Genomic DNA, 24,957 nt, shown 5'->3' on the forward strand with positions numbered 1-24,957 from the left:
AACATTCTTTTATTGGTTGCTAAGCTAGTCCTAAGGACAGCAGCTTAAGCTATCAAGAGGATGTCATGTGGACACTACATTAGAGTTTTCACTCTTAAGATAGATGCAACTAGATGCTGAAGGAGCATACCATTTCTCACTTCTGAAGTGCAGTTTTGTTGCTGCGCCTGTGGACTAGCGGTCTCTCAATTCCAAATTACTGAAGGAAAAAAGTGGCTCAAATACCGTGAAGCTTGCAATGCTGTCTCTCTCTCTCTCTCTCTCTCTCTCTCTCTCTCTCGCAGCTCCACAAAATTCGCCCAAAACCATTACAGCATTGCTCGAACGTGAATTTCTCGGTAACGAGGTATGACATGACAAATCTGATGCAGAAGCATAAAAGACTAGGTGCCTCCCCAAAAATAAAAATTAACACATCTGCATCGGGGACTTCTGGAGGGTTGAGGCCACGGATCATTTGGGCTGTTCACCAAAACAAGAAATAGCTTCAGGTATGTATGCACGTGAAAATTTTAGCATACATGTTTTTTTTTTACACCAAAAACATCAGTTCGGCAGAACAAACTGAGCGTCGTACTACAATAACGGATAGCAGGAAACTTTGCTGTTCCAATCATATTCATCTCGATTCACATGCTATGAAGTTGACATAACCGTTATTTATACTAGAAAACATCTGTATCCAGGAAGAAATTTTTACAAAGATGAAACAGGAGATAAAATCAACTTCTTAGGCCCGGCCACCCCTTTATCAAACCAATACATCGAATCATAATTCGATTTTCTGGAGTCATTTATGCAATGGTTGAGAAGATGACACCATCGTGTTACTGTGCATTTCAACTGTCGCCTGCTGATACAACCTGGAAATAACAATACTGACATCCGTTAGTTTGATCCAACCAAGATTCTAAGAGAAGATCTGTGTGGTACCTTCGAGGATGAAGAATGGGCATGTGTAGGCCTTCTTTCTGAAAGGCTTATATGTCCTAATTTGAACCAGACGTCGTAACGCAAGGGGTGGAAGAGTTGCTGGCACTTGTAGCAGTAGTACTAGCAGTAGTAGTAGAGTTGCTCTCTGTAACCCTCTCATTGCTTGAGTCTGTAGATGGACCAACTTCAGCAGTGGATGTTGTAGGGCTATCACCTGTTCTGCTACTGCCTCTAGTTTCCAAACGCTCCATCATCCTTGACACGGACGCAATTCCAGCATTAACTTCTCTTCTCACTTCAGAACCAAGATCCGCCACCGATGGGTTACGTGAAAAGAGTCTCTCCTTCCACCCTCGAGTACTTTTTGTAATAGATTCTTTGTACCTGAAATTGTACAAAAGGAGAAGCTTTAGAATGATTATTCATTATGTTGGAAGGCTTAAGGCAAAGTAATTATCCATACTTCATAGAAACAGCATTTAAGCGGGACTTCAAAGTGTCTGAGAAAGATTGCATATCCGATGGTCCAGCCCTGTCTGGAGTTGACTGTCCAGTAGAGTGTCTCCTGAAAAATCAGAATCATCATTTAGTTTGATCACCACAAAAACTAACATGAGAATCTAGTACCTGAATATAGACAGAGTACCTGTTAAAAAACCTAGGACTGGATACAGGAGTACTATTTCCAGAAGAAACAACAGCATCTTGTTCAGCATCATAGGTAAGCATCCCGGGACTTTGGTTACCTGCTTCTCCACTGCGATTAGCTCGTGGAGAAGACTCATTGGCTCTAGGGGTCACAGGATTTGATTCGTCATCCCCCTCTCCATGAGCAGAAGATGAGGAAATTGCGCCAGCAGAAGGCGTGTTTGGATGTGCAGAGAAAACCAGGAACTGTGGACGACCATGAGAACCAGATCGGCCCCTGTGCCCCTCTCTTCTTCCAAGGTGGTGAGCCCTTCCCATTGCAGCAGCAGCAGCTAGATGCTGTAGTATACGCTCTTCAAGTTCAGCATCATTACCAACAACAGGTAACTGCACAAGTATATCTCGCTAGTCAGGACAACTTAAAAAGAATGCCTAACCGCCAAATTAGAAGAAATGTATCATAAATTAGTTTTGTAACACATACATGCTGCAACTCAAAATCCCCAAGAGCAGGATGATGAAATATAGTTGCATTTCGAGTATGGTTGGTTCTTATATTCCTCTCGCGCTCTACTGCCTCAAGCAGCTCTTGACTGAGATGTCAGTGGGCTTGAAGTTAGTACCATTCTACACATCAAAATGGCATGCATCATACAAGAACATGTTTCAACAGAACTTGCCTGGTAGGATCCTTCATGCTAATAGACTGCCAACACATTGGGCATTGTGAACTTCTCTGACACCTATGCAAAAATCCCATCGATCATTAGCATGAAAAGTATTTTGAACATGAAACAAATGGGCCAACTAATGATACAGCAGTTCTTCTACATTCGATAGAATCAGAATATCCTAGTGGAACTTTCCACATTAAATAGTGTCCTAGTTGGAAAATGAGTTCTGGACAAATTTTCTCGTAACTTCAAGCAAAGGTTCACATCACCACTAGTCATAATTCATAAGATATGATCCCTGAAAGTGTCACACACCTTGTATTATAGTTAAAGGGTACACTTGGTACTGTAATATGACATGCTAAATATAATTTAAAACCAATTACTAAAAGTAGAGTCCTTGAACTGTGAAAAGTTGACACATATGTGTTTACTATTTAGGAACAGGAAGACCTCAACTCAATTAAAGACATGATTTTAGAAGCAACAAATGAACAATTGGTCTTAAGACAGCCCACGAACTCAAGCTGGCATACTCAGCAACTCCAAACTGAGAAATAGAACCAAAAGTATACAAGGAGAAAAAGAATTCAGGGTCGCCCAAGGTCATCCTACATGCATGTCTCAAATTCGGTGCCCTTGCACATATAAAATATTTTTACAAGATGGAAAAGAGTGAAATCTAGTTTATAGATTCTAGCAGCAGTTGCAGAGCTAGATGGAAAAATATGGGAGGGCCAGCAGATTGCAACTGATATTTATAATTCTAGGCACTTTGAAATGTGTTTGTTGAGTATATGATGTTATCTAAATTTGCCAGGAAACTATCTAGCAGAAAGACGACAAGGGCCAAATTTAGGAAACTGAAACTTTAAGTGCAGAATCAGCCATACTAAACCAATTGCCCCAATTTTCAGTATCAGTCACAATAAGCTATTACAGTCTAAACAAAGGCAATTGATATGTATAGTTGCAAAGGAAAGTTCTTTAAGACATGAAGATTTTTCAATGTTCAAAATGTTCCCCATACAGATAAAAATTAAATTCATGAGCCCAGATGAATTACTGATGAAACTAGGTACATTGCATGTTCACAGTGGAAATATACAAAAAGATTGCTACAGTTGAGATGAATATACTAGAGCTAGTACCATACCATTCCAGAATGCATTGAAGATGGAACTCATGTTTGCAACCGGTCAACTAGAACAGAAAGCAAGCATAAAAAAATGGTTAAAGAATTTCATCTATAAGCACAATAGCGTAACTAAAGAAATGTCATCTTACCGCAGAAGGGTCACTCTCACAGAAAGCCTCAAGGCAAATGCTACATGCATCATCGCATGCATCCTGAATGCCACCCTCCACAAAGGCAGCAGGTGATGTCAAACTCTCCATCTTAGCTTTCTCATCAGTTTCAGATGCCATTGCAAAGTAATCACAGTCCTTCTGTAAAATATCCAAAAAATGAGCTCAGAATCAACAATTTAATTGGTCATAGCCTAATAGTGAGTTGAGACGAAAAACAACATGTTCAGTTATTCATTATTATGCCTTAAGAAACCAGCAAGATCATAACAGGATTCACAAAAACTTACATATTAAAGACATCTAATTATATCTTCTGTACAAATTGTACCTATCCACTGACGAGACACTATAACAGGTACAACACTATACAGTATAATATCAATCCAAACAATCTTACATAAGCATATAATAAGATCATTTTGCAGGACAAGAACATCTTATCTTCGATTTCCCATTTCAATCCAACAGGCTCCATGCAATTAAAACAAAATGCATAGCCAAAATCTTGACAAATTTATGCAAGTAATGCTCTACAAAAACCCTTGCAATATAAATATGCACAACTTTTTATTGGACCAATCTAATCATTCGCGTAGCACAAAAGGCAGGCAAACTTAACGGCACCCAAAAGTATCTTGTTCAAACAAGACAAAAGATAAACCCGCTAAAAGATTGGTGTTACAAAAAAACAAGCCCTCAAATTAGCAGCCAAATCACATAAACAAAAATATAAGATACTATTCAAACAAATACACATGATGATTGCGATGCTGAATCAAAGCTAACTCAAAAAACAAACTTTTGGATGAAACATTCCAGTTATGTCAATGCATGCGCTAATGATATCTCCCTAAGGATTAGAGTCAGATCGAATAGTTCCCATCAAAGAACACTACGAGATTAGAACAACTGTTTACTCCGTTAAGATATCATTTTTAATCAGTAGCGCCTCAATTGGCTGAAATTACCATCCGCCTCAATTGACTGAAATTAGCCCAAATTAATACTTCTCGAAGTCAAATAAAATTAATGGTAAATTCCAAAACGAAACCGTTCAAACTTCTTTGTGGAACAAGAGTTCCAAACAAAACGGCTCATCTCACCTGAATCATATATCACACTCCATTGCAAAACATGCTGAAAACATCAAACCACATCTCCACGCACGCACACCACTAAAAGTGGCACTGCGACAGTCTAATCCGATCACGCAACACTACCCAATCACAAGGACAGTATACACCGCGCGAAGGCTGATAATTGGATCAGCAATGGCTTTGTCAACAAGAATTGCCCCCATTAAAGACTTCCCATTTCCAAATCTCGATCACATCGAACGTCAGTCCAACAGCAAAACCGGTCAAATTATTCAGTAGGCCATCCAATCAACCAGCTCAATTCAACAAAGAACGGGCCAGTCCACCCAAATCAGGATCCAAGCCACGCCCAAATCAATCAATTCCCAAAAACACTACCTCAAAAACAGCAAAAACGACACCAAATAGCTTCGACATGGACCCAATTCTCCAAAACCACTCCGAATTCACACACCCCAATTCCCACCAAATCAAACACAACCACCAGCTAATCCACTATGAAGAAAGCCGACCACCACCCCTGAATCGCATCGCACAACCCCCAACACGTCGACCCGGATTCTCCCGAACCAAACCCCCCACGCGCAACCCCCCAAACCAAACCAAACCCAACCGAACCCAATCGCAACGGCCCGAACTCTCCGCCCCCAGATGGCCCAGCCGACCACACCGCGCAGCAGAGGGGTGAAGGAGGGAGGCGAGAGGGGGATCTGATCTTACCAGGCACCCAGCGACCCAGCTCTGCTCGGCTCTGCTCGGCCCGATCGGATTGGATTCCGATGCGTGAGTCGTGGAGCAGCACGAAACCCTAGCCTCTCTCTCTCATCTCTCCTCTCTCCTCTATCTCTCGCGGGACGATGGATGGGGAAAGAGAAGGAGAGGAAAAAGAGAAGGTGTGACGAGCGAGACGCGTGCCTCGTCTCCACTCGGCCCCCACCGCCCGGTGGGCCCCACCGCTCTGTCCACCACCTCGCTCCTCCCCCCTCACCCGACCGCCTCACGCGCTCCTCCTACACGCACACACCGACTCGTGGGACAGATATAGAACTGGACCCATCCGTCGGTGAAACACGGGCCGCCAACGCCGTGCTTAACTGGAGTAGGAGCAGGTGCAGGGGTTTCTAGGACACGGGCGGTGCGGCAGGGCGGGTCGGCCTTCAAGTACACTTTGACCACGGTACTGCCCACCCGCGCACGGGGCCCGCCGCCGAGCTGGTTTGGTCCCCGCGTGTCAGTGGCGCAAGGCGCGTGGGTTACAGTGCAGGGAGTGGAAATGGATTTTCGGGGTGGGGTAGGGGCATCGGTGGGGCCAAGGTGGCAGCGAGAGCGGGCTGCCGCGCGCCGTATGGCTGTGGGGGCGCGCGGTTCGAGAGCAGGACCAGGCACGTCGGCGTCGCGACCGGCCAGCGTCGTCGGGGATAATGCTAGAAAAAATCCGCGCGGGTGGATGACAGACGGTGGGCCCCGCTGGCTGGACTTTTTCCGGTCCTGGGCAAAATCGCTTCGTCCCTGTTTGAACGAGGGTTAGGTCAGATTTTGAATTCTAGTTAAAATTTAAACTGGATCCTAACGCATTCCGATGAAATACCTCCAATCACAAACATCCTCTTCCAACAGGAAGGTAGCACGTGTTTTGAGTTAATTTAGGTATCAATTTGAGGGGATTTGGTTTAGAGGCTTATTTGGTTTGATGGCCATGGGAGCCAGAGCTTGCCCTGTCAAAACTCATCCATTTTAATCGAATTCAGTTGTATTTTCTTTTATTTTCAATTTTAGTACGACAGTCAACCACTTTGTTATGTGTCTTGTTCACTTTTAAGTCAAAGTTGCATGAACATTGTGCCAACAAATTGGCTACCATGTTTCTGCTGGCATGCTAATTTTAAGCTCGATTTTATTGTGCTTCATTTAATTATACACAAAACAGGTGTGCACTTGTAAGTCTAAATAAGTGTTACTTTGCCCTTCCAAAATTCAAAAAAATATTGGAAACTTCTCAAAATTATAGGCATGTTTATCTCCTTTGCCAACGTCCTGATCTATATATAGGCTCTAAAAGCTAGCTTTACAAAGCTTCTTACTAAAAAAACTATACCTGATGCTTTTCTCTCGTAGTTCATTTTTCCTTGAAAAGACATGTTTATTTGCCTACCATATTTTTCCAAACATTACATGTTTATTCACCGCCGATGTGGGTGCCCCGATGGCCAAATCGCGTACATAGGAAGTCTCTCTGCACCGCATACATACTTCCACAGCTCTCAAACCTAAGCCGAAGCGCCTCTCCGTGTTGTTCCCATGTCAACCGCCGTCGCCACCAACTCCGGCGTGCCGCTGGACCTGCTCCGACCACCGCCACCGATGACATGCCCTTCCATTGTCCTCGTCGTGTCGTGAGGATCATCCCGAGCCATTTTTCGTTCCAAACCGACACCGGGAAGCCAACTCTTATGAGCCTTCTAGCGATGCTCCGCCGCGGAGGTCTCCCCGCCGCTGTTCTGTGTCGCCGTCTCCAAGTCGTCCGGTCGAACCGGCCACGGCGCTGCCTCCTCGCCGTTCCCTTCCGTCACCTCTCTCTCACACACTTGGTCCGATAGGCGGACCCGACCGGCTAACGCCGTTAGCCCGGCTATTAGCTTCCCCGACGGGCCAATGTGGGCTGGCTTGGCCGAAAGACTGGCCTAATCACCAAGCCCAACACCATATACAGCCCGTCATGCACAGTACTCTTTCACCTTTTCCAGAAAACCGAAATTCAGTGGAATATTCCGAGAATATTCCTCCTTTTTCTTTTATTCCACTGATTAACTTCCAAAGCCCATAAATCCTCCATGTCAACTCCGATTTCAATAATTCTTCCACCAAGATTCCTCTAAATTCAAGCTCTATCTATTCATACTAGTTTCATATTTATTCCAAATTTAATTATATTTTATTTGTATTTATGTGTGTTGCTCTATTGTTTGTCACGTCTAGAAGCTAGAGAGTTCGTTGAGGAGGAGGAGGAGCAGGTGCTAGGAACCCAGGAATTCGAGCAGGACCCCCTCGAGGAATTCATCGAAGGCAAGTCTCAATCTGTTTCCCTTTGACCATATTGAACCTAGTTTTATCAACACAACCCGTAGCAGTCGTTTCACTCCGATATAAGGCATTCAATGTTAGTTGTTGGCTTATTTTAAACTGTTGATCTAGTTATAACCTAATGTAGTCTTAGCCAGCCATTTGTATTATCCTGAATGCTTAATCTTGGTGAACTTAGGATCTCACCGTAGCCTAGGCGATTACCTTGTACTAGTGTGCTTAGGAATGATAGTATTTACTGTTACTTCAAGCTTAATCATATCTAGCTTTTCAAAGGTGTAAAATTTGGTGTTGGTGTTGTGTGGGTTATGGTCGGGTGATAAGGTTAATTTCTGAGTTGGGGTTAGAGCTGGGGCAAATTAGGGTTCCTTCGGAAATACCTAGGGAGTCGGAGCGCTGTCGGTGAGACAAGCTTCGGGAGGAGTGCTGCCCGTGTAGCAGGCTCCATGAGGAGATGCTTGCCTTGGCTCGTTTAAGGATCGAGTTGATGTGACATCCTACCTAGTCTATACGGTACAATCACTTGACTATATATGGGCAGGGCTTAGTCAAAATCTCCCAGCTAGTCCACTATCGTCTGGAGGCAGGTGTGCAGTGGGGAACCATGGAGCAGGTGCAGACGGTGCAGGCTTGGCGACCCGGTTGGAGGCATGGCTAAAGGTCATAAACCCTTGGTTAGCTCCCGTAGGCGGTTAGTGTGATGATGCTGTGGTGGTTAATGGCTTTGTTAGTCGCGCTTCCACGGCGGTGAAATGTTGTCGAACTTAGCTTGTGGGTAAAGTGTATAACTCTGCAGAGGTAAAACTATTTGAATAGCCGTATCCTCGGTCATGTACGAACTATAGTTCGGTCACAGCAACTCGCTGGGTTGCGTGTGTTCTCCTTGTGAGTGAGTGGGCAAGGTATGCCCTGTTTTGGAATATAGGTCCGACCGTGTGCCATGGGTTGCCGTGGATGGGGGTGTCCAGCAACAATAAAATTTGGACAACCGTATTTTATTACTGATGTCATTTTCATAAATTGCTTTACATAAATGAACCATACATGTGTACAACTTAGCTTTCTGCAAAAATTCAACCTTACAGCTTATCCTTGTCATCCTCTTATGCATATATTCGTACCCCTGCCATAGGGCAAGAGTTGAGACTTGTTGAATACTCTTATACTCACCCTTGCTTGTACTTTCAGAGGACGATCCGGACTTCACCGAGGCAGACAGTGAGGAAGACGAGTAGGCTTGGTTGCGTCCGCACCTAAGTTGTCTGTGGAGTGACGTGTTCCCCATGCTACCTCTGTTGTATACTCTGTTATCGTGGACCCTTATAATAATGCACTTGAGCTTAGTGTTGTATGTTTTATTAGGATAGTGGATTATGCTCACCGCCCCTCGAGTTGTATGATATTGATATTACCTGTTGTAAGACTTTTATTACTAACGACTGATTAGGGACTAGTATAATAATGGTTTTAAGCACTGGAATAACCCGGACGCTTCAAAGAGGTATTTCTTTCCTTCCATTTTGGGATTCTATAGATATGTTCCATCGTTTGATTTTGATCAATTCTTGTCTAAACTTAAAAAGTGCTTGCTAGCAGCCCTTAAAATGATAATAGAGCATGCGAAAGCTTTAAGTATCTAACGGTAAAAGGAAGATTAGCATATGTGTGGATATGTATATGATTATGGATCAGAACAGTTCATCTAGTATATTTGTCAGTTTTTGTTGACTGCGCTTACAACACTACTCCAATGTGCCCAGTATGTGGAGATGGTTCTAGGTTGGCCCTAAATCACAATCACTATGATGACCCCGGGTGAAGAGTACTGAGCACTGACACAGAGCTCTTGAATAAACTTTTTAAAATGGTATAACCCATATCTAGTAACAAATAGTCTATAATATGGTCTTTAGACCTTCCATTAGGATGCATCTTCTGGACGGGCAAGTATCAAAGCAGAGCTGGGTTCTGAGTTTCAAAAACATTGAGCTCCATGCATCACATGTCCGGCAAAATATATATTGCAGAAGCTTTCATGGACTAGTCACACGTCTTTGATGCTACTAGAAAATGGGCATGGCGTTGCCGCGCCTGTTGACCCTCGCTTGATAAAATTATGGGCATAAGCATTGGTTAGTGTTTGGAGAAATAGCCGGATGATCTCAGAAGCTGAGACAACAAGGGCATATCAGAGTAGAATAATAGTATATAGTTCTAATGTAAATATAAGCTTGATGATGTTGCAATGGAGTGATTTATCAGCATGTTGATGCTGCAATAAAAGAATGACATGGATTTACATAATATTTGTAGTCGAATCTTGAGGTAATAGTTTTTCTGTAAAATATGATCAGAATGCTTGTAGCAATATTATTTAAGTAGCTCATAGTGATGTTCATGCATGTCCTTTAGAAGATATAAAGGATTAGTAATTTGAATTTGTTTGTACATAAGAAGGAATCAACCTATTTAATCTTTAATCATTAATTGTACCATTTAAATAGTTGGTGTGGCTGATATGGACATTAAATAATTGCCTGTTTTTCTAACTTTGGATCTCAAATAAACAATTTCCCCGCTACATGGTCTTTTGAAAGTTTATTTTGTATGAGTAGAAATTTCACAGGATACAAAATAATACAAATGAAATAGAGCAGATAGAACAATCATGGAATAAGAAATAAAAAAACATTTTGACTATAGATTTCAACCTGCACAATGTTTTCACTTGTGCTATTGTGATGAAATACTAGCCATGGGGTTTCAAAAACAACAGCATGCCATGCACATAATTAACTCTCATAAAAAAACAACATGGCATCTGGCTTTCCTTGCTCTTATTATTAATATATTAGCCAACAATGCCTAAAACACTTCCAAATCACCAGGAAAAAAGTGGTATTAGGATGTCTCTGTAGTAAACTTTCCTGTATATTGTATACCACATAGCTGTTGTTGTACTTGAATATTGCAACTTTTCTTACGGTGAAGTAACTTACCATCTTTCTTATTTCGACTATCCTTACGAGTGCCTCCAAGTGAAAACATTGTGCAGGTTGAAATCTACAATCAAAATGCTTTGATAGAAGGTAGTGAACAGTATGTAAATAAGTAGTACACTGTATTTCTGATAATTTTCTGGAGCACAAAGCAGCTTGACTACATATTTGAAGTTTTATTTAAAATTACATGACTTTATCACTATAAAAAATGTATTAACACTTACATTTCAATTGGAATTACAAGAGGTTAGATAAGACAATTCAATTATTTTCATGTGCTATCATGTCCTAGTTTATCCACTAAAGTCGATGACCGGCCAAGATATGCATAGGAACCGGATAGGACATGATGTTAGCATATATTCTAATCTTGAAAGCTTTCCTCTTCAATCCTAATCAGACATGATTGCCACTTAAATTGACATAATGTAATCATATTCGTTAAAGATGTCTACAATAATTTGAAAAGAACTATAAATTATCTTTCAATCCAAATAGAGTTTACAGGATTTGAATCGTTAGTGAATACTATAACATGGTAGGAAATTCACGAGCCTGCCTAAAATCCTACCTATCAGCTCTCAACAGCATTGCTCTAGATTTTGTTGAATCTGTTTCCACATCAAGGTTGCTATTGTTTCCAAATCTTTTGTAGGTGTTTCGATCTTGGTGGATTCCAGCAGTAGATTCAAAACTGAAGCTAAAGGCATAAGACGAGAGGGCATTTTATAGCTCCACTTGGAGATTAGTAGATGCCATGCCATTGTATCGATATTAACAACACTGATTGAGTGTAATTACTTCTTTGCATGTAGCATCACAAATACATAAACATGACAAATGAACTTGTACAACAGTTGATAGCATTGTTCTTAATATCTAAACAAATATTGGTGTTCCGTTAAGGAGTGTTTTTAATTTGTAAACAAATGTTGCACTCTATCTTTGTGTTCAATCATTACACATTACCCTACGTCATGGAATATGTTTTGTTCATACCATCCCATATCTCTATTTTTTTTTTGCACCTTTGGCTGATTCATCTATATCAATAGAATTTACTATGAATGAAGTATATGCATTTTCATTTTTCATTATACATATGTTCATTTGTTAGGTGCAACTATATATAACGCTTGCTGATTACTAATGAATTTTGAATACATAAACAAACATATTCCTAAGTGGGGGCAATATCAATATTTATGCTACCATACAATCCACCATTTTGGTAATAATGAAATGTAATGTTTCATCCTCTGAATCACATGGCTGAGGTCGTATAGATTTGAATTCATCATATATACCAACTGGAACAAAACAAACTATTAGATTCTCCAAACTCAACGGTTCAAATAAGTGGGATTCATCAAGCACCATACATTCCCAATTAAACAAGACAATGGGCTAGCTATCCAGCTCAGCCTGATTGTTTGAACTTACTAATGGATCACATATTTTTACACCATTCAGGTAAAAATTCCACCAGAAACATCTATTTTGATAACAAGTACTTAATTAGGATATATAAGCAAAAATAATCTTGATAACTATAGTGAACATAATTTGGCTTTTGTGAGCATTTAGCATCTATCACATTCATCTATTGTTCAGAATATTTGGATTGTCGCTTGTCAGAGATTACATGATTAATTTGGCGTATATGTACTTTTATAGTTGTGTAAAGCTTTTTAACATTGCTTCCTTACTGCCACTGACTTCTGCTTCTATGTCCATTGTGTTATATGATGATCCTAGATGCTTCAAGGCTGCACCAATGACCTCTCTGGGAGAATCAATCATTGAAATCTTCCCAGCAAGTTTAGGCCTCCACAAATCCTCTCAATCCTACAGATAACATATCAACATATGTAACACCTACTAGGTTATCACAGTGACATGAATTCACACAGAATGCCACCTAGTCACTTATAAATAACATATTTTTATTTCATCCAGGAAAAGGGAAAAGTGTTATGCTCCCTTATTGAAGGATAAATCAATTTCAGAATGTTTGTAGGTAATGTTGCATATTTCTCAACAAAGTTCACTTGTATTGGCTTCAGATTATGCCTTTTGAACTTGCTTTCCTTGTAAGCAATGACCATGGTGCCCCAACTGAATGGAACCCCTATACTGAGCCATTAGGATCTGCCTCTCCGTTTTGGTTCCTGCACAAATGGACCTGATAAACTATAGTGAAAATGCAAACTATACGAAAACTGTACATTGAGTTTTCTGATCTAAAGTTCAGCAAGCAAATTGTTTTAGTCTCGTTTTTTGAGATTGTTATTAAGGTTATTCATTGTAGTACTTTTGAAGGAGAAAGGAATACAGTAAACAAACAATAAGTGAGTATAAATGTGAATTATTTGCACGTCAAAAGTTGATCCATAAATGTCAACTAACAATTTGCAAAAGTACCATAAAGCTAAATCTTTCCTTTTAATATACCATGGATCTTACCTGTTTCTTTAAAGCTAATGCTATAAATATTTGTAAATATTTTGCATTCAGGTTCATTAACTGAAGGTTGTTAGCTGTAGCTAATTTATCCTCATATCATGGAGCAACAAACAAACTGACCGAGGGTAGAGAATATGAATTATGAACATCATTGTATCTTGGAGCGGCTTCACCAACTTATCCCATGGCCATCAAACCCTTACTACCTGCTCTCCAGCTCGTCGTCCCTTGCACAAAGCACATATATAAATAGATAGCATAATGATTCAATTGACATATTTAACAATCTTGCATAGTATTGGCTATGCGACCATAAAATCAGTGAAAATATAGATACACATGAGTTGAATCATAGTTAGGTATAAATGGTTAAAGGTATAGAGACATACGTAACTAAGAAATTACCCAGTAGCAATTCTCAAATCTGAACATAAATAATTTATGAAGAAACATGGCCCAAATCCATAAATAATTCAAAGGGCTACAACAGCTGGCAAGCTTGATGACAAGTAGTCGGATGAAAGGCAATATTTTATATGATTGTATCAAGCCATGCATCTGTTTTGGCAGACTTAATATTGTGCCTAACATGAGCAGGAATGTTATCAGTTGCACATCACAGGGCTGCTATATTTCAGTTTACCATAACCATGAGTTAAGGTCCATTGAAGCTTAAGCACCATCTAGTATTCTGCGAGCAAGCCCACATCTAGGCATTACAACGTCAAATTACCGCACATTGTTTTCTACACATCATTGATTGATTGATTCATCTTCCAACAGAAAGCACAAAGTATATCACACAGGTGAACTAGCACATTCAGGGGTATGGAAATTCGGTCTTACCAGTAGGGTGGCCCGGGATGAAGCTGAGGTGGAGCACAAAGAGCACCACCGGAGTAGCAAGGTAGAGGAACCCCACCCTCGACGAGCGGCAAGGGGAGGAGGCGACGGCGAGGTCCATGCCGGCTAGCCATGGAGCTAGGGTTCGTCTCCAGCTCACTGTGCACCAAATCAGAGGGAACAAATACTGGAAGACGCGATTGGAGGTCCAGGGACCCCATTCTCACCACTAATTTCGGCGACATGGTGGCCACCTTGCCTTGTCGGTGGCTGCGGCTCCACTGGAAGCGACGGCTTTGGAACTGTTGGGAGGGAGGTGGTGGCCAGCGGGGCTGAGTTGGAAAGGTGAAGGTGGCGCCCGCATCCCTGGAAGAGGCGACGACCATGAGCCGGGGGGGGGGGTAGTGGCACTGATGGAGGACATGGCCGGCGGTGCTGAGGAAGAAGGCGCAGGGCGGCGGCCGTCCGCGGTGCAAGGTGCATGATGGGAGGCGACGACCTTAGGCAGAGACAGAGCTGTGTTGGGCCCGTGGAGGGGCACGGTGGCGCAGGGACCGGCGGAGGAGCGCGGTGGCGTGGGAGAAGGTGGGCGCTAGCGGGGCCTGGTGCGAGAAGAGAAAGGAGCAGAAGAGGAGGGAGGCGAGGAGTTTCTTAGGGTGGCGGGAGGAGCTGAGAGGCGCCGACAGTGAGTTCGGCCACCGATCCAGCAGGAAACTCAGGAGGAGGAGGGGGAGGAGGTGGGGAGGAGCGGCGATCTAGCAACGTCAGGGGGAACAGACAGCTGTAAGCAAGTAAAAGGAGAGGACAGAGGTGTCAGAAAGCTAAAGGGAAAAAGATCACGAGCACCTCCTTTGGGAACACTCCAGAGAGCCTTTTTTTCATTTTTTTTTATTTTAGCCGGTGCAACAGCGGTACAGTATTTTTCCGCATTCAGCCATTCAACAGCAATCGGACGGCCTGTATGAACCAGCCAATCAGAGGCCTCCATCCCTTTCGGGATTTAGATATGTAAAGCTAGTGCAGCAGCGATACAATATTTTTTCCGCATCCAACTATTCAACAGCAATTGGACGGCCCGTATGAACCACCCAATCAGAGGCTTCCATCCCTTCCGGGATTTAGATAAGTAAAGATGCTGTGAAATTCAATGATACTGTTTCGATCGCCAGCACTGGTACCTTTTCTAATGCAAAACATGTTTTGTTTCGCCAGGTAGGCTCACCAAAAACTCACCGAAGATTTCTTGCTCGAAACGATGGTACATATGGACCGATGCCACAGGGTAAACCCAAGGGGTTGCTGGCAATGCCTTTCAATACTACTGTAAGTTAATAAACAATAGGGAATCAACTGCCTTTTTGGTGACTTGATGTACTGAATAACCTCATCATGTACAAGCTTTGTTGAACTGAAATTACGGTGTTTCGATTCAGTCAATAGATGGCCTTTACTGCGTTGGTGACAGCTGTTTTCCTGGGCAAGGTGTCATCGCTGTAGCATTTTCGGGTATCATGTGTGCTCATCGAGTTGCTGCAGATATTGGTAATTTCAGTTTCCACTATACTTAACAATTTCCTTTTTAATGTTTCAGCAAAAGCAGGAATGTAGCGTGATTGATGTTAGTTGCTAGGGCTAGGGAGTAAAGAGATCATAGTTATTAATGAACAATACATATGATTTGTAACTCATGTTTGTTTTTGCTGATTTGCTCCTCTTTCAGGACTTGAACAAAGATCTCCTGTACTAGATACTGGTCTTCTTGGGCTACTCAGATGGTTGAGAACACTTGCATAGAATAACGATAGACAGAGATAGAAAATGGATTTTATCTTCGTTCGAAGGAGGTTGGTTTTTCACAAATGTCATTCTTACTGCACGATCTGTTCTTTCAGCCCATACGATGACCTGGTAGCAGCAGTCCCTGTTATTTCAGGCATCTTGCTTGCTGGAAATGCCGGATTTTGTCCGATCATCCACGATTGCTGGAAGTTGGAATATATGTACGGATTTCAGTTTGTCAGTTAGGAGCATCAGGGCTAATGAACGCATGCTTATCACATGGATCTGTACCCTAGCACACGGATGTAATCTGATACTACTCGAAGCAGAGTTGTGCATTTTCGGGGCAATGTAAACCAGATATGTGTGTTACCTGCAACTTCCAAAATTCTTTTTGCGAGATTACCTTCCACTTCTTGAAGATCCAGAAGCTCAAATGCTTCGGTATGGGTCGTGTGATTGATCAGTGGGTCCAGTGTGAGTTATTACGAGTAACAACTTGTATTCAATGGTAGTTTTTGAGTTAATATAGAGTACACAAGTGATAAGGATTATATTTCTAACACTTCCCTTAAATGTAAAGCGTATGCAATAGCATTGTATTTGAAATAAATAACACTAAGTAACAAATTTAGACTAATACATAAAAAACCGTCTCTTCAAAGCTATCCTAGAGTGGAGTCTTCCTATCAAATCAAGTCAAAAAAGTACAAAGCGAAGCACAGGAGTAGAGTCATGATGATGATAATAAAAGAATGCCTTTAGTCGAGAATCACAGCAAAGCAACGACGAGTAGCAAGATAAAAAAAAATTGTCACTAAGGCTACAAGACCTAGACACATAGCTTAATAGCATCACCGTCACACAACAACTAGCACAATAATAGAAGCGGCAGCAAAACAAAAATTAGCAAGTAGCACCACATAGCACCATGGCCTATAAGCCCAACCAGCCAGAGAAGCAAGCCCATATGTCATGATCTGCAACACCATGGAGAAGCAAGAAAAAGCAAGTTTTTTTATCTTTACATTTTCTAACATAAATATTTATAAACATATACTCCGGATGAAAAGATTTATAGGAATAAGTGCCTATCACATTCTCAAAGGCTGTAACCCTTTCAGAGAGTGGTAAGCATGCCACGGTAGCACAGGCAATGACACGTGGGCCTTACTACCCTCTCATGGGGGCAGTGTTAGTCTTTCCTACGGTGAACAGTACCCCACAACTCAATTTCCTTTCTCATCTTCTCTGTTCAAAATAGTGGTCTTTTGTTGCTCCAAAAATTCTAAAAATTTTTGTACATATTCCATAATTCATATGCAACATGTTGGTGAAAGAAACTGTCTTCCACGAATAAAGTGTGGCGAGAACCACGTCACAAGAATGACTCAAACTTGAAGGAGAGACAGAGAAGGAGGGAACACCAGAGTTGTATGAGCAAATTTTTTTTTTCTGCTCTTGGCTTGATGGTCAAGGGTCTGTATTTATATTGATATTCAGAGTGTAAATATACAAATGTACCCGTAGGAGGCATGCAGAGTTATATATCTTATACTGTACAACCAAGGAGTGGGCTAGCCCAGTAAATTATCCGTATGGCTGGTAAGGCGGTTATCCATTTCGACGTTGCACTGCACCAGCGTGTCAGATGACCACCACTTGCGCCATCGTGTCAGGCGGCCACTACTTGCACCATCGTGTCAGCGACCACCACATGCACCAGAATTAAATGCCGGTCACCTCGCTATATGTGGGGGGTAGCCTGCGGGCCACCTCTTGGTTGATCTTTCTGAAGGATTGAAGGCTCTGGGGGTCTAGAGGCATGGCCTCCAAGATCACCCCGGATCCTCGAGCCCCGAAGGGCGCCGAAGCCTAGTGGTCTTCGGGCCTAGACCATTGGGGCCAAGGGACACGGGAGTCCTTAATGGCGATCCCCCAACAGCAGCCCCTCGCGAGGATGGCCAGCAATGCGGCCATCCCCCGCGGTATCTGAAGCAGGACCTTTGGTGATCCTTAGCTCCGTGGTTACGGGCCCTCAGCCCTCCCATGATGCTGAACTTGGAAATGACGGTCAGGGGTGCATGCTGAATACCTAGCGTTACCTATGGGGGAGAGCATTAAATGCAGCCTGCGGTGGGTGATGTAGTCGCGTCTGTCCGGTCGGTAGTGGGACGTGTGACACCTTGGTATTGGAGCGTCGTGGAGAGCAGTTCCGCCTCCCCGTGATTGTGGGAGAGGAGACAGGACATGTGCACACACCGTGAGGAGGTAACGACTCATTCCCCAATCTACAAGATAGGGGTTTTGGACGAGCATCATTCTCATCCGGCACCTCTATTTTTGCTGCTCGAGTTCTTGCGCACCCACCCACCAACCCCATCTCTTGCAGACTCCTAGGTAGACAAGCTTTCAACGCCATTTTTTTAGGGAGCCATGGCTCGTTCCAGCACCCGTGGTGGAGCAGGCTCACCACCGAGGGGTCACACATCGTCGGGAGATTGTGCTACCACGTAAACGGCCGCCGCCACTGGTGGTGCCATAGGCGGAACCACCGATGCCCACGGGTTAGCAGAATCCCAGGTGGCAGAAAACCTTCCGCTACTACCCAGCCCACCGCTAGGTGTAGAGCTCCGCTGTGCTAGTAGGAATACGCTCTTCAGACCGGCGTGCTGGGTAAGTTGACCGTCACCAAGGATGAGCTCGATCAGCTAGTCGAGGAGGGGAATATCCCCTCTAGACCGGTTGCGTGCGTTCCGTGGGGGTAGACTATCTCAGCACCATGAAGTCATGAAACCGTGGTCTTCGAAGCCTTCTTCGATGCTGGGCTCGGGTTCCCAGCGGTGAGGCTCCTCGAGAGGGTGCTTAGGCATTATTTTGTGGAGCTCCCCCAGCTCTTGGCCAACGCCATTGCCTACCTGGCCATCATTGAGTGGGCTATGCAGGTGGAGGGTTGTGAGGGGCGCGCGGAGTTCTTTGCAGCCCTCCACAAGGCAAACTGCCAGCCGAAGCTTCAGATGGAGGATGGGGTGAAGAAAGCCCTTAGCTTCACGAGCATGAACTTCCAGCTTCGGCTGGAGTACCATGGAATGTTCCTGGAGAAAGCCATCAATGAGCGGTGGTATACTGGGTGGTCGAAGAGGTGATTTTACTGCATCGTGGGCTCCAGGTCCCCTCTTCACTCTACCAATCGGGAGATAAAGTACATCCGAACCTTGGTAGTGGAGATGCCCGAGGCCCGGATGACTTCGAGGGTGGAGCTCCTCCGGCGAGTGGCACAAAGGACTATGCCTTTGAGCAAGGTGAGGAAGGCGAAAGCGAGCCAAACACATACTCCGAGCCCACCATTGACTCTAGTGAGTCCTCCCCGCTATCCAACTTCGAACTCGCAGATGTGAGACACCTTTTTCTTTCAGAGTGGTGCCTAATGCTGGATGAAGCTGCCAAAGTTGTGGACAAGTTCCTCCGTCAGCCTTCCTTCACCGAGTGGGAGTAGCGCATGGAATTGGTATGGAGCTGGGAGCGTCATAACCGGATCTGCTCGCACCTCGGTTTGGTGGCCCCGTTGTGGCACCTATTATACAATGTACTAACCTAAGCAAATGATTACTATTACACTACATCACGCTAATTACTATTGTACAAATTCACGCTAATTACTACCACACTACCTAAGCAAATAATCAGATTCATATAATCAAACTAAGCAAATAATTGAACAAATGTAATTAAACAGATTAAACACTCTAATTCCTTTTATTGCTGCAAGTACTAATTAAAATCATAATTTAAGTATTTATTGTATCTTGCGCTGCTGCTCCTCCTCGCATTGGGCTGATTCTCCTCTCCTCGCTCTGCTTCTCCTCTTCTCTCCACGCGTTGCGTTGCTGCTTCTCCTCTCCTCTCCTCCTTTGCTCATGCTTCTGCTCTCCTCTCGCGCTGCAGCTCATTCATGCACATCAGCTCTTATTTTATAGCGAAAAAGTAGAGAGTTATGAAGTGATGGTGACATGACTGAAAGGATAATGATGTCACCTAGAGGGGGGGTGAATAGACGTTTTTACAAAAAATCGTCCCCTTTTACCGTTGGCCTAAACTTGCAGTGGAATATAAACTAGCGGGTTTTTCACAAGTGAAAAACCTAAATATGCTAGGTTCAACTAGTGCACAAACACCCTAAATAAGTGTGGAAATTACAATCCTAAAATGACAAAAATTACTCTAATCTAGCAAGAGATATGCAATAAAACTTAAATTGAAAAGGGCTGAAAACACTGTTTATATGCCTGAAATTACTGTTCACCGGATACTACTCCGGGTTATACAGGTCCGGAATCTCCGGTAAGGTCCGGATTTTCCAGATTCTGTACAAAACTAAGCCTGAAACTAAGTATAAAGGATGGGTAGAGAGTTCTAGCTCAAACCAAGTGATGTCGTGTGTTCCCAAAGATGATTCCAAGTAGATCCACGAAGAACCTACACTCAAACACACACAAACAAGTAGATCGAGCAATATGCACAAAGATTTGAGCAAGAATTCAAAAATAGAGGAATAAAGAGGAGACACAAAATTTGTTTTCCGAAGTTTGGATTCACCACCGTGAATCCTACGTCTCCGTTGAGGAAGCTCCAACGAGCCGGGTCTCTTTCAACCGCTTTCCTCGATTCACTAGCTTTATCTCTTCCCTTTCGGAGGCGAGATCGACCTTCACAAACTTTCCGGCGGCTCACCACACGTGCGGGAGCTCACCGGGCAACACCTAGCCGGCTAGGAGGCTTCACCTCCAAGAGTAACAAACGCAATCGAACTTCTTACCGATGAACTCGAGTGCTCAAGAATGGATTTAGCTCACTTGCACTCAATCTTCCAATCTCTCAACCCAACTCACTTTTCTTCTCAAATCACACACTAGAATGGAGTGGGAGAGGTTCTTTTGGCTCTAGAGGATATTCTTTTCGTACCCTTGCAGCAGCCATAAAGGATGTGGTGAGTGGGGTATAAATAGCCCACTTCAAAAAACTAGCCGTTAGGCTCTTTTCTGGACTTTACCGGAGAATCCGGCCTACACCGGAGTCTCCGGCCACTCCAGGTACCGGAGAATCCGGTCTTCACTGGAGAATCCGGTCTTCACCGGAGTCTCCGAGTACAGCACAGCTGACCTCCGAAAAATGGCGATAACTTTTGATCCCGGAGTCCGATTTCGACGATTTTGGACTCTATGTGCTTATTCAGAGGGCTACACATCCCAACAGAATTCATGACCTAAAACACATAGGATCAAATTAGGAACACTCCAAAATCTATTTTGGACACTTCCACACTTTCCGCTCCGGACTCTTAACAACAAACTCTCACTTTGGGTTTGGTTGGGAACTCTTGAGCACTGAGACACGACAATTAGCTCATGTTGCATCCCTCTTAATAGTGTGGCGTACCTAGACTCAATTTCAAAGATAAAACACATTTGAACCAATTTGAGCCTTTTGAATACTTTCAAGTACCGCTTCTTACTTTCAAACCTTTGAGGGTTACCAACTTCCATAAAATCTTCACTCCATCTATTCTTGATTCCTCATGTGATTGATGTGAATCATCCATAGCTTCCTATGGCCTCGCACGGTCCATCGGCGCAAAGTCTTTACTCACTCCTCACCACCGCCTTGGTCCTTCGGCGCCAAGCCATTTGCTTGCCCTTCACCACGGATGGTCCATCGCAGCCGAGTCTAGCTTGTCCTTCACCGTCTTGCCATAGAAAACCACTTTGTATTCGACATCTTCAAGAAATTCATTTTATCAAATATGGAGTCCACTCTTGTTCTTGACTCTTGGCATATATGATTTCAATTCAACTTATGCCTTCTTATGGATCCTAATTCCAACTCACTCTCAAGCACAAAGCACATGGGTTAGTCCATAAAACCTAAATAACAACTTTTATACCTTAAGTTACTTGATCTCCACAAGTAACTTATTAGCCTTCATACATATTGTCAATCTTCATGTAGAACTAACCCCACTCATTCTTAAACACATAGCACACGGGTTAGTCCTTAAAACTCTATTGACAAGTCATACCTTTAGTTACTTGATCTCCACAAGTAACTTAGCCTTCAAGCTTATTGCCAGTCTTATTGGGCTTCTTCTTCTTCTTATGAGCATCACTAAAATCTCAATGACTTTTGATACAATTCTTTGAACTCATGACATTTCTCAAAGAATCCATGCTTCATCATTTATGCATCTCCTATGGAATAACCTAATAGCAAATCTCAATATGATTGTTAGTCCATAGGTATTATCATCACTTACCCGAGCATCACCTAGAGCTCATTCATCTTGATGCATTTTCAATCTCCCCATTTACCTAGAGATCATGCATATCTCTCATCCATGCATCACCTATGGAACAATCTACTAACAAACTCCACACCATTGTTAGTCCATAGGTATTGTCATTAATTACCAAAACTACACATAGGGGCTAGATGCACTTTCAATGACACGATTTGACCATGCGCTGAAAGCAGCGACAAAAGCATGCACGCCAAAAGCATGGCCGTATTCGGCACCTAAGGTGCCGAATACGACACTGTTACCCATATTCGGCACCTGATACAGGAAATTTTTGGCACCTGAGGTGCCGAATATGTCTCGGGCCAACGTTTTCCGAAATTTGAGGTACCCAATATGAGTGCTAGATTTGTAAATACACCGATATGTTGTCTCTTTTAGCAAATACGGTGACATGTTGTCTATTTTTTTCATTTTTGCCCCTCTAATACTATTATGGTAAGATGTTCACAGTGCACTAACATCATTAGAAGCACTATTATGACATACAATAATCACACATACAGGTTGTACATACAAATCTGGGGTAACAAAATTAGGAATAGCATGATGACCGAACTACATGTTAGGTGACAGAAACTGTAGGCACAAACCAAACGAACAGAGCATAACTTCTATTTATTTGCCTTTTGACCGGTAGGAAAACCACCACCACCATTAATATGCTTGAAAATTAAATGGGATAGTTTCAAATCTAGCCACACAACTTAAGCGGCCCACTTCGGGTTGAGGACCTTCTAGATGCAAATGTTTCTAGATTGCGCGAACTCCTTCCCTAGGAAAAATAACAAAAATATCAAATGCTTTGAGAAGCCATGGGCTCTCGAGAATGTTAGCATCGACAACATCATGAATGCTTATGGTTCCGATTAATGGGTCAATAAACTCCTTGGAGGTGATGAGGCAAGGAGTAGTGTCTGAAAGCTTGACTGAAGCATCTTAACCCCGTGAAGGCCGCGATTATGTGTTGATATAGAGCTGGCCAAACGCGGCATAGAATACAGAGTTTGGTTCGGTTACAGCAGGTCTGGATGAAATCTAGATACACACGGCAATACATGATTTATCTTTCCATATCTCTAACTAGGCCTGATCTATTTCCATCTAAATCCATCTCCTGCTATATACCGAACCTTGACCAATACATGTATATCTCTAACATCCCCCTCAATTATAACTTATCTAAGTTAAGATAGTGCTTAAATTCTTCTAAACTTTGAGTTGAAAGAGGTTTAGTAAAACCATTTGCTACATGATCTCTTGTAGGAACAAATTGAGTATCCAATAACTTTTGAGCAACTCGTTCTTGGTAAAGTGATAGTCCACCTCTATGTATTTAGTTCTTTCATAAAACACCAGATTTAGAGAGAGATAAGTAGAACTAATATTATCACACCATAATCGTGAAGCACGAGGAGATTTAATACCCAATTCTTCAAGTAGTGTTTGAACCCACATAATTTCTGTTGTAGCATTGGCTAATGCTTTATATTCAGCTTATGTGCTTGATCTTGGTACAGTTGCTTGCTTTTTGTGCATTCCATATAAGGTTTATTCCAAGAAACACAGCAAGACCTCCAGCAAATCTTCTGTCATCTGAGCATCCAGCCTAATTTGCATCAGAGAAAGCACTAACAAGCATAGAGGAAGACTGATCAATTCTCAAGCCTATACCCAAGGTATATCTTAGATATCTTAGAATCCTTTTAACTATTGTCCAGTGTAGAGTAGTAGGAGAATATAAATACTAACACACTTTGTTAACTGGAAAAGCAATATCTGGTCTAGTTAGAGTCAAGTACTGTAAAGCCCCAACAATATTTCTGTATTGTGTTGCATCTTCAGGTCCCAATGCTTCACCTTCATAAGCAGACAATTTCTCCGTAATAGAGAGTGCTATAGTAACATGCTTACAATTTATCATACCTACACGTTTCAACAAATCTGTAGTATACTTCTCTTGTGTCAGTAAAATACTCCCACATACCTTGTTCACTTCAATTCTCAGAAAATGATAAAGGTCACCAAGATCTTTGAGAGCAAACTCTGCTTGAAGAACTCGAAGAAGTGCCATTGTTGCTTCTTGTGATGAGCTTGCAACAATTATATCATCAACATATATTAACAAAAATTATAATGACATTACCTTTGGTATAAAAGAACAAAGAAGTATCAGCTTTTGATGGACGAAAACCCAAATCTTGCAATTTTACACTCAATCACGAATACCATGCTCGAGGTACTTGTTTCAATCCATATAAAGCCTTATCTAACTTACATATGTAATGTGTTGCATATTTGTGTTCATAACCTGGAGGCTGCTTCATGAAAACTTTCTCCTTTAGAACACCATGAAGAAACACGTTATGTACATCTAGCTGGCAAAGACTCCAACCTCTAGAAACTGCAATAGATAGAACTAGTTAGCAGCTTTAACAACAGGGCTAAAGGTATATCATAATCAATACCATATCATTGTTTTAATCCTTTTGCAACAAGCCTGGCCTTGTACCTGTCGATAGTTTCATTTGCCTTGCGTTTTATTTTATACATCCACTTACAATCAATAAAATTTCTTCTGGTGGTACTAAGTGCCAAGTTTGATTTCTAATTAGAACTATATACTCATGATCCATTGCATCTTTCTAAGAATTACGACTCAATGCTTCTTGTAGATTTTGAGGTTCCCAGTTGTGAGTAAACGCCCATATCTAATAGGGCCATCACTACTACAGAAATAATTAGTGGGACACCCCTGTACAGACTCCTAT

General features: G+C 42.5%; 2 protein-coding genes across 2 annotated transcripts; both read right to left on the reverse strand.

Annotated features, from left to right (window-relative positions):
- Positions 1-550: 550 nt before the first annotated feature.
- LOC133886678 (E3 ubiquitin-protein ligase RHF2A-like) lies at positions 551-5,546 on the reverse strand. The gene is made up of 8 exons (XM_062326460.1): positions 5,384-5,546; positions 3,543-3,704; positions 3,412-3,458; positions 2,066-2,324; positions 1,580-1,968; positions 1,397-1,498; positions 934-1,317; positions 551-863 (listed from the first exon to the last, which is right to left on the reverse strand). Exons 5-7 carry the CDS (start codon positions 1,897-1,899, stop codon positions 990-992), a joined length of 750 nt encoding a protein of 249 aa, XP_062182444.1. The 5' UTR covers positions 1,900-1,968; positions 2,066-2,324; positions 3,412-3,458; positions 3,543-3,704; positions 5,384-5,546; the 3' UTR covers positions 551-863; positions 934-989.
- A 6,437-nt stretch (positions 5,547-11,983) lies between these two features.
- Positions 11,984-14,451, reverse strand: LOC133887172 (uncharacterized). The gene is made up of 2 exons (XM_062327116.1): positions 14,059-14,451; positions 11,984-13,439 (listed from the first exon to the last, which is right to left on the reverse strand). Exons 1-2 carry the CDS (start codon positions 14,439-14,441, stop codon positions 13,415-13,417), a joined length of 408 nt encoding a protein of 135 aa, XP_062183100.1. The 5' UTR covers positions 14,442-14,451; the 3' UTR covers positions 11,984-13,414.
- Between the last annotated feature and the right edge of the window lie 10,506 nt (positions 14,452-24,957).

The sequence above is a fragment of the Phragmites australis genome, chromosome 12, assembly GCF_958298935.1.
Source record: "Phragmites australis chromosome 12, lpPhrAust1.1, whole genome shotgun sequence".
NCBI lineage: Eukaryota > Viridiplantae > Streptophyta > Magnoliopsida > Poales > Poaceae > Phragmites > Phragmites australis.

What these genes read in the sequence shown, in the direction of transcription:
- LOC133886678 (XM_062326460.1), bottom strand. Translation starts at nt 1,899, where the DNA reads ATGGGAAGGGCTCACCACCTTGGAAGAAGAGAGGGGCACAGGGGCCGA. An exon ending in AGTCCTAGGTTTTTTAACAG is followed by an intron (nt 1,499 to 1,579) that starts GTACTCTGTCTA and finishes CTGATTTTTCAG; the next exon opens with GAGACACTCTACTGGACAGT. An exon ending in TTAAATGCTGTTTCTATGAA is followed by an intron (nt 1,318 to 1,396) that starts GTATGGATAATT and finishes GTACAATTTCAG; the next exon opens with GTACAAAGAATCTATTACAA.
- LOC133887172 (XM_062327116.1), bottom strand. Translation starts at nt 14,441, where the DNA reads ATGGTCGTCGCCTCTTCCAGGGATGCGGGCGCCACCTTCACCTTTCCA. An exon ending in CATCCCGGGCCACCCTACTG is followed by an intron (nt 13,440 to 14,058) that starts GTAAGACCGAAT and finishes GCTTTGTGCAAG; the next exon opens with GGACGACGAGCTGGAGAGCA.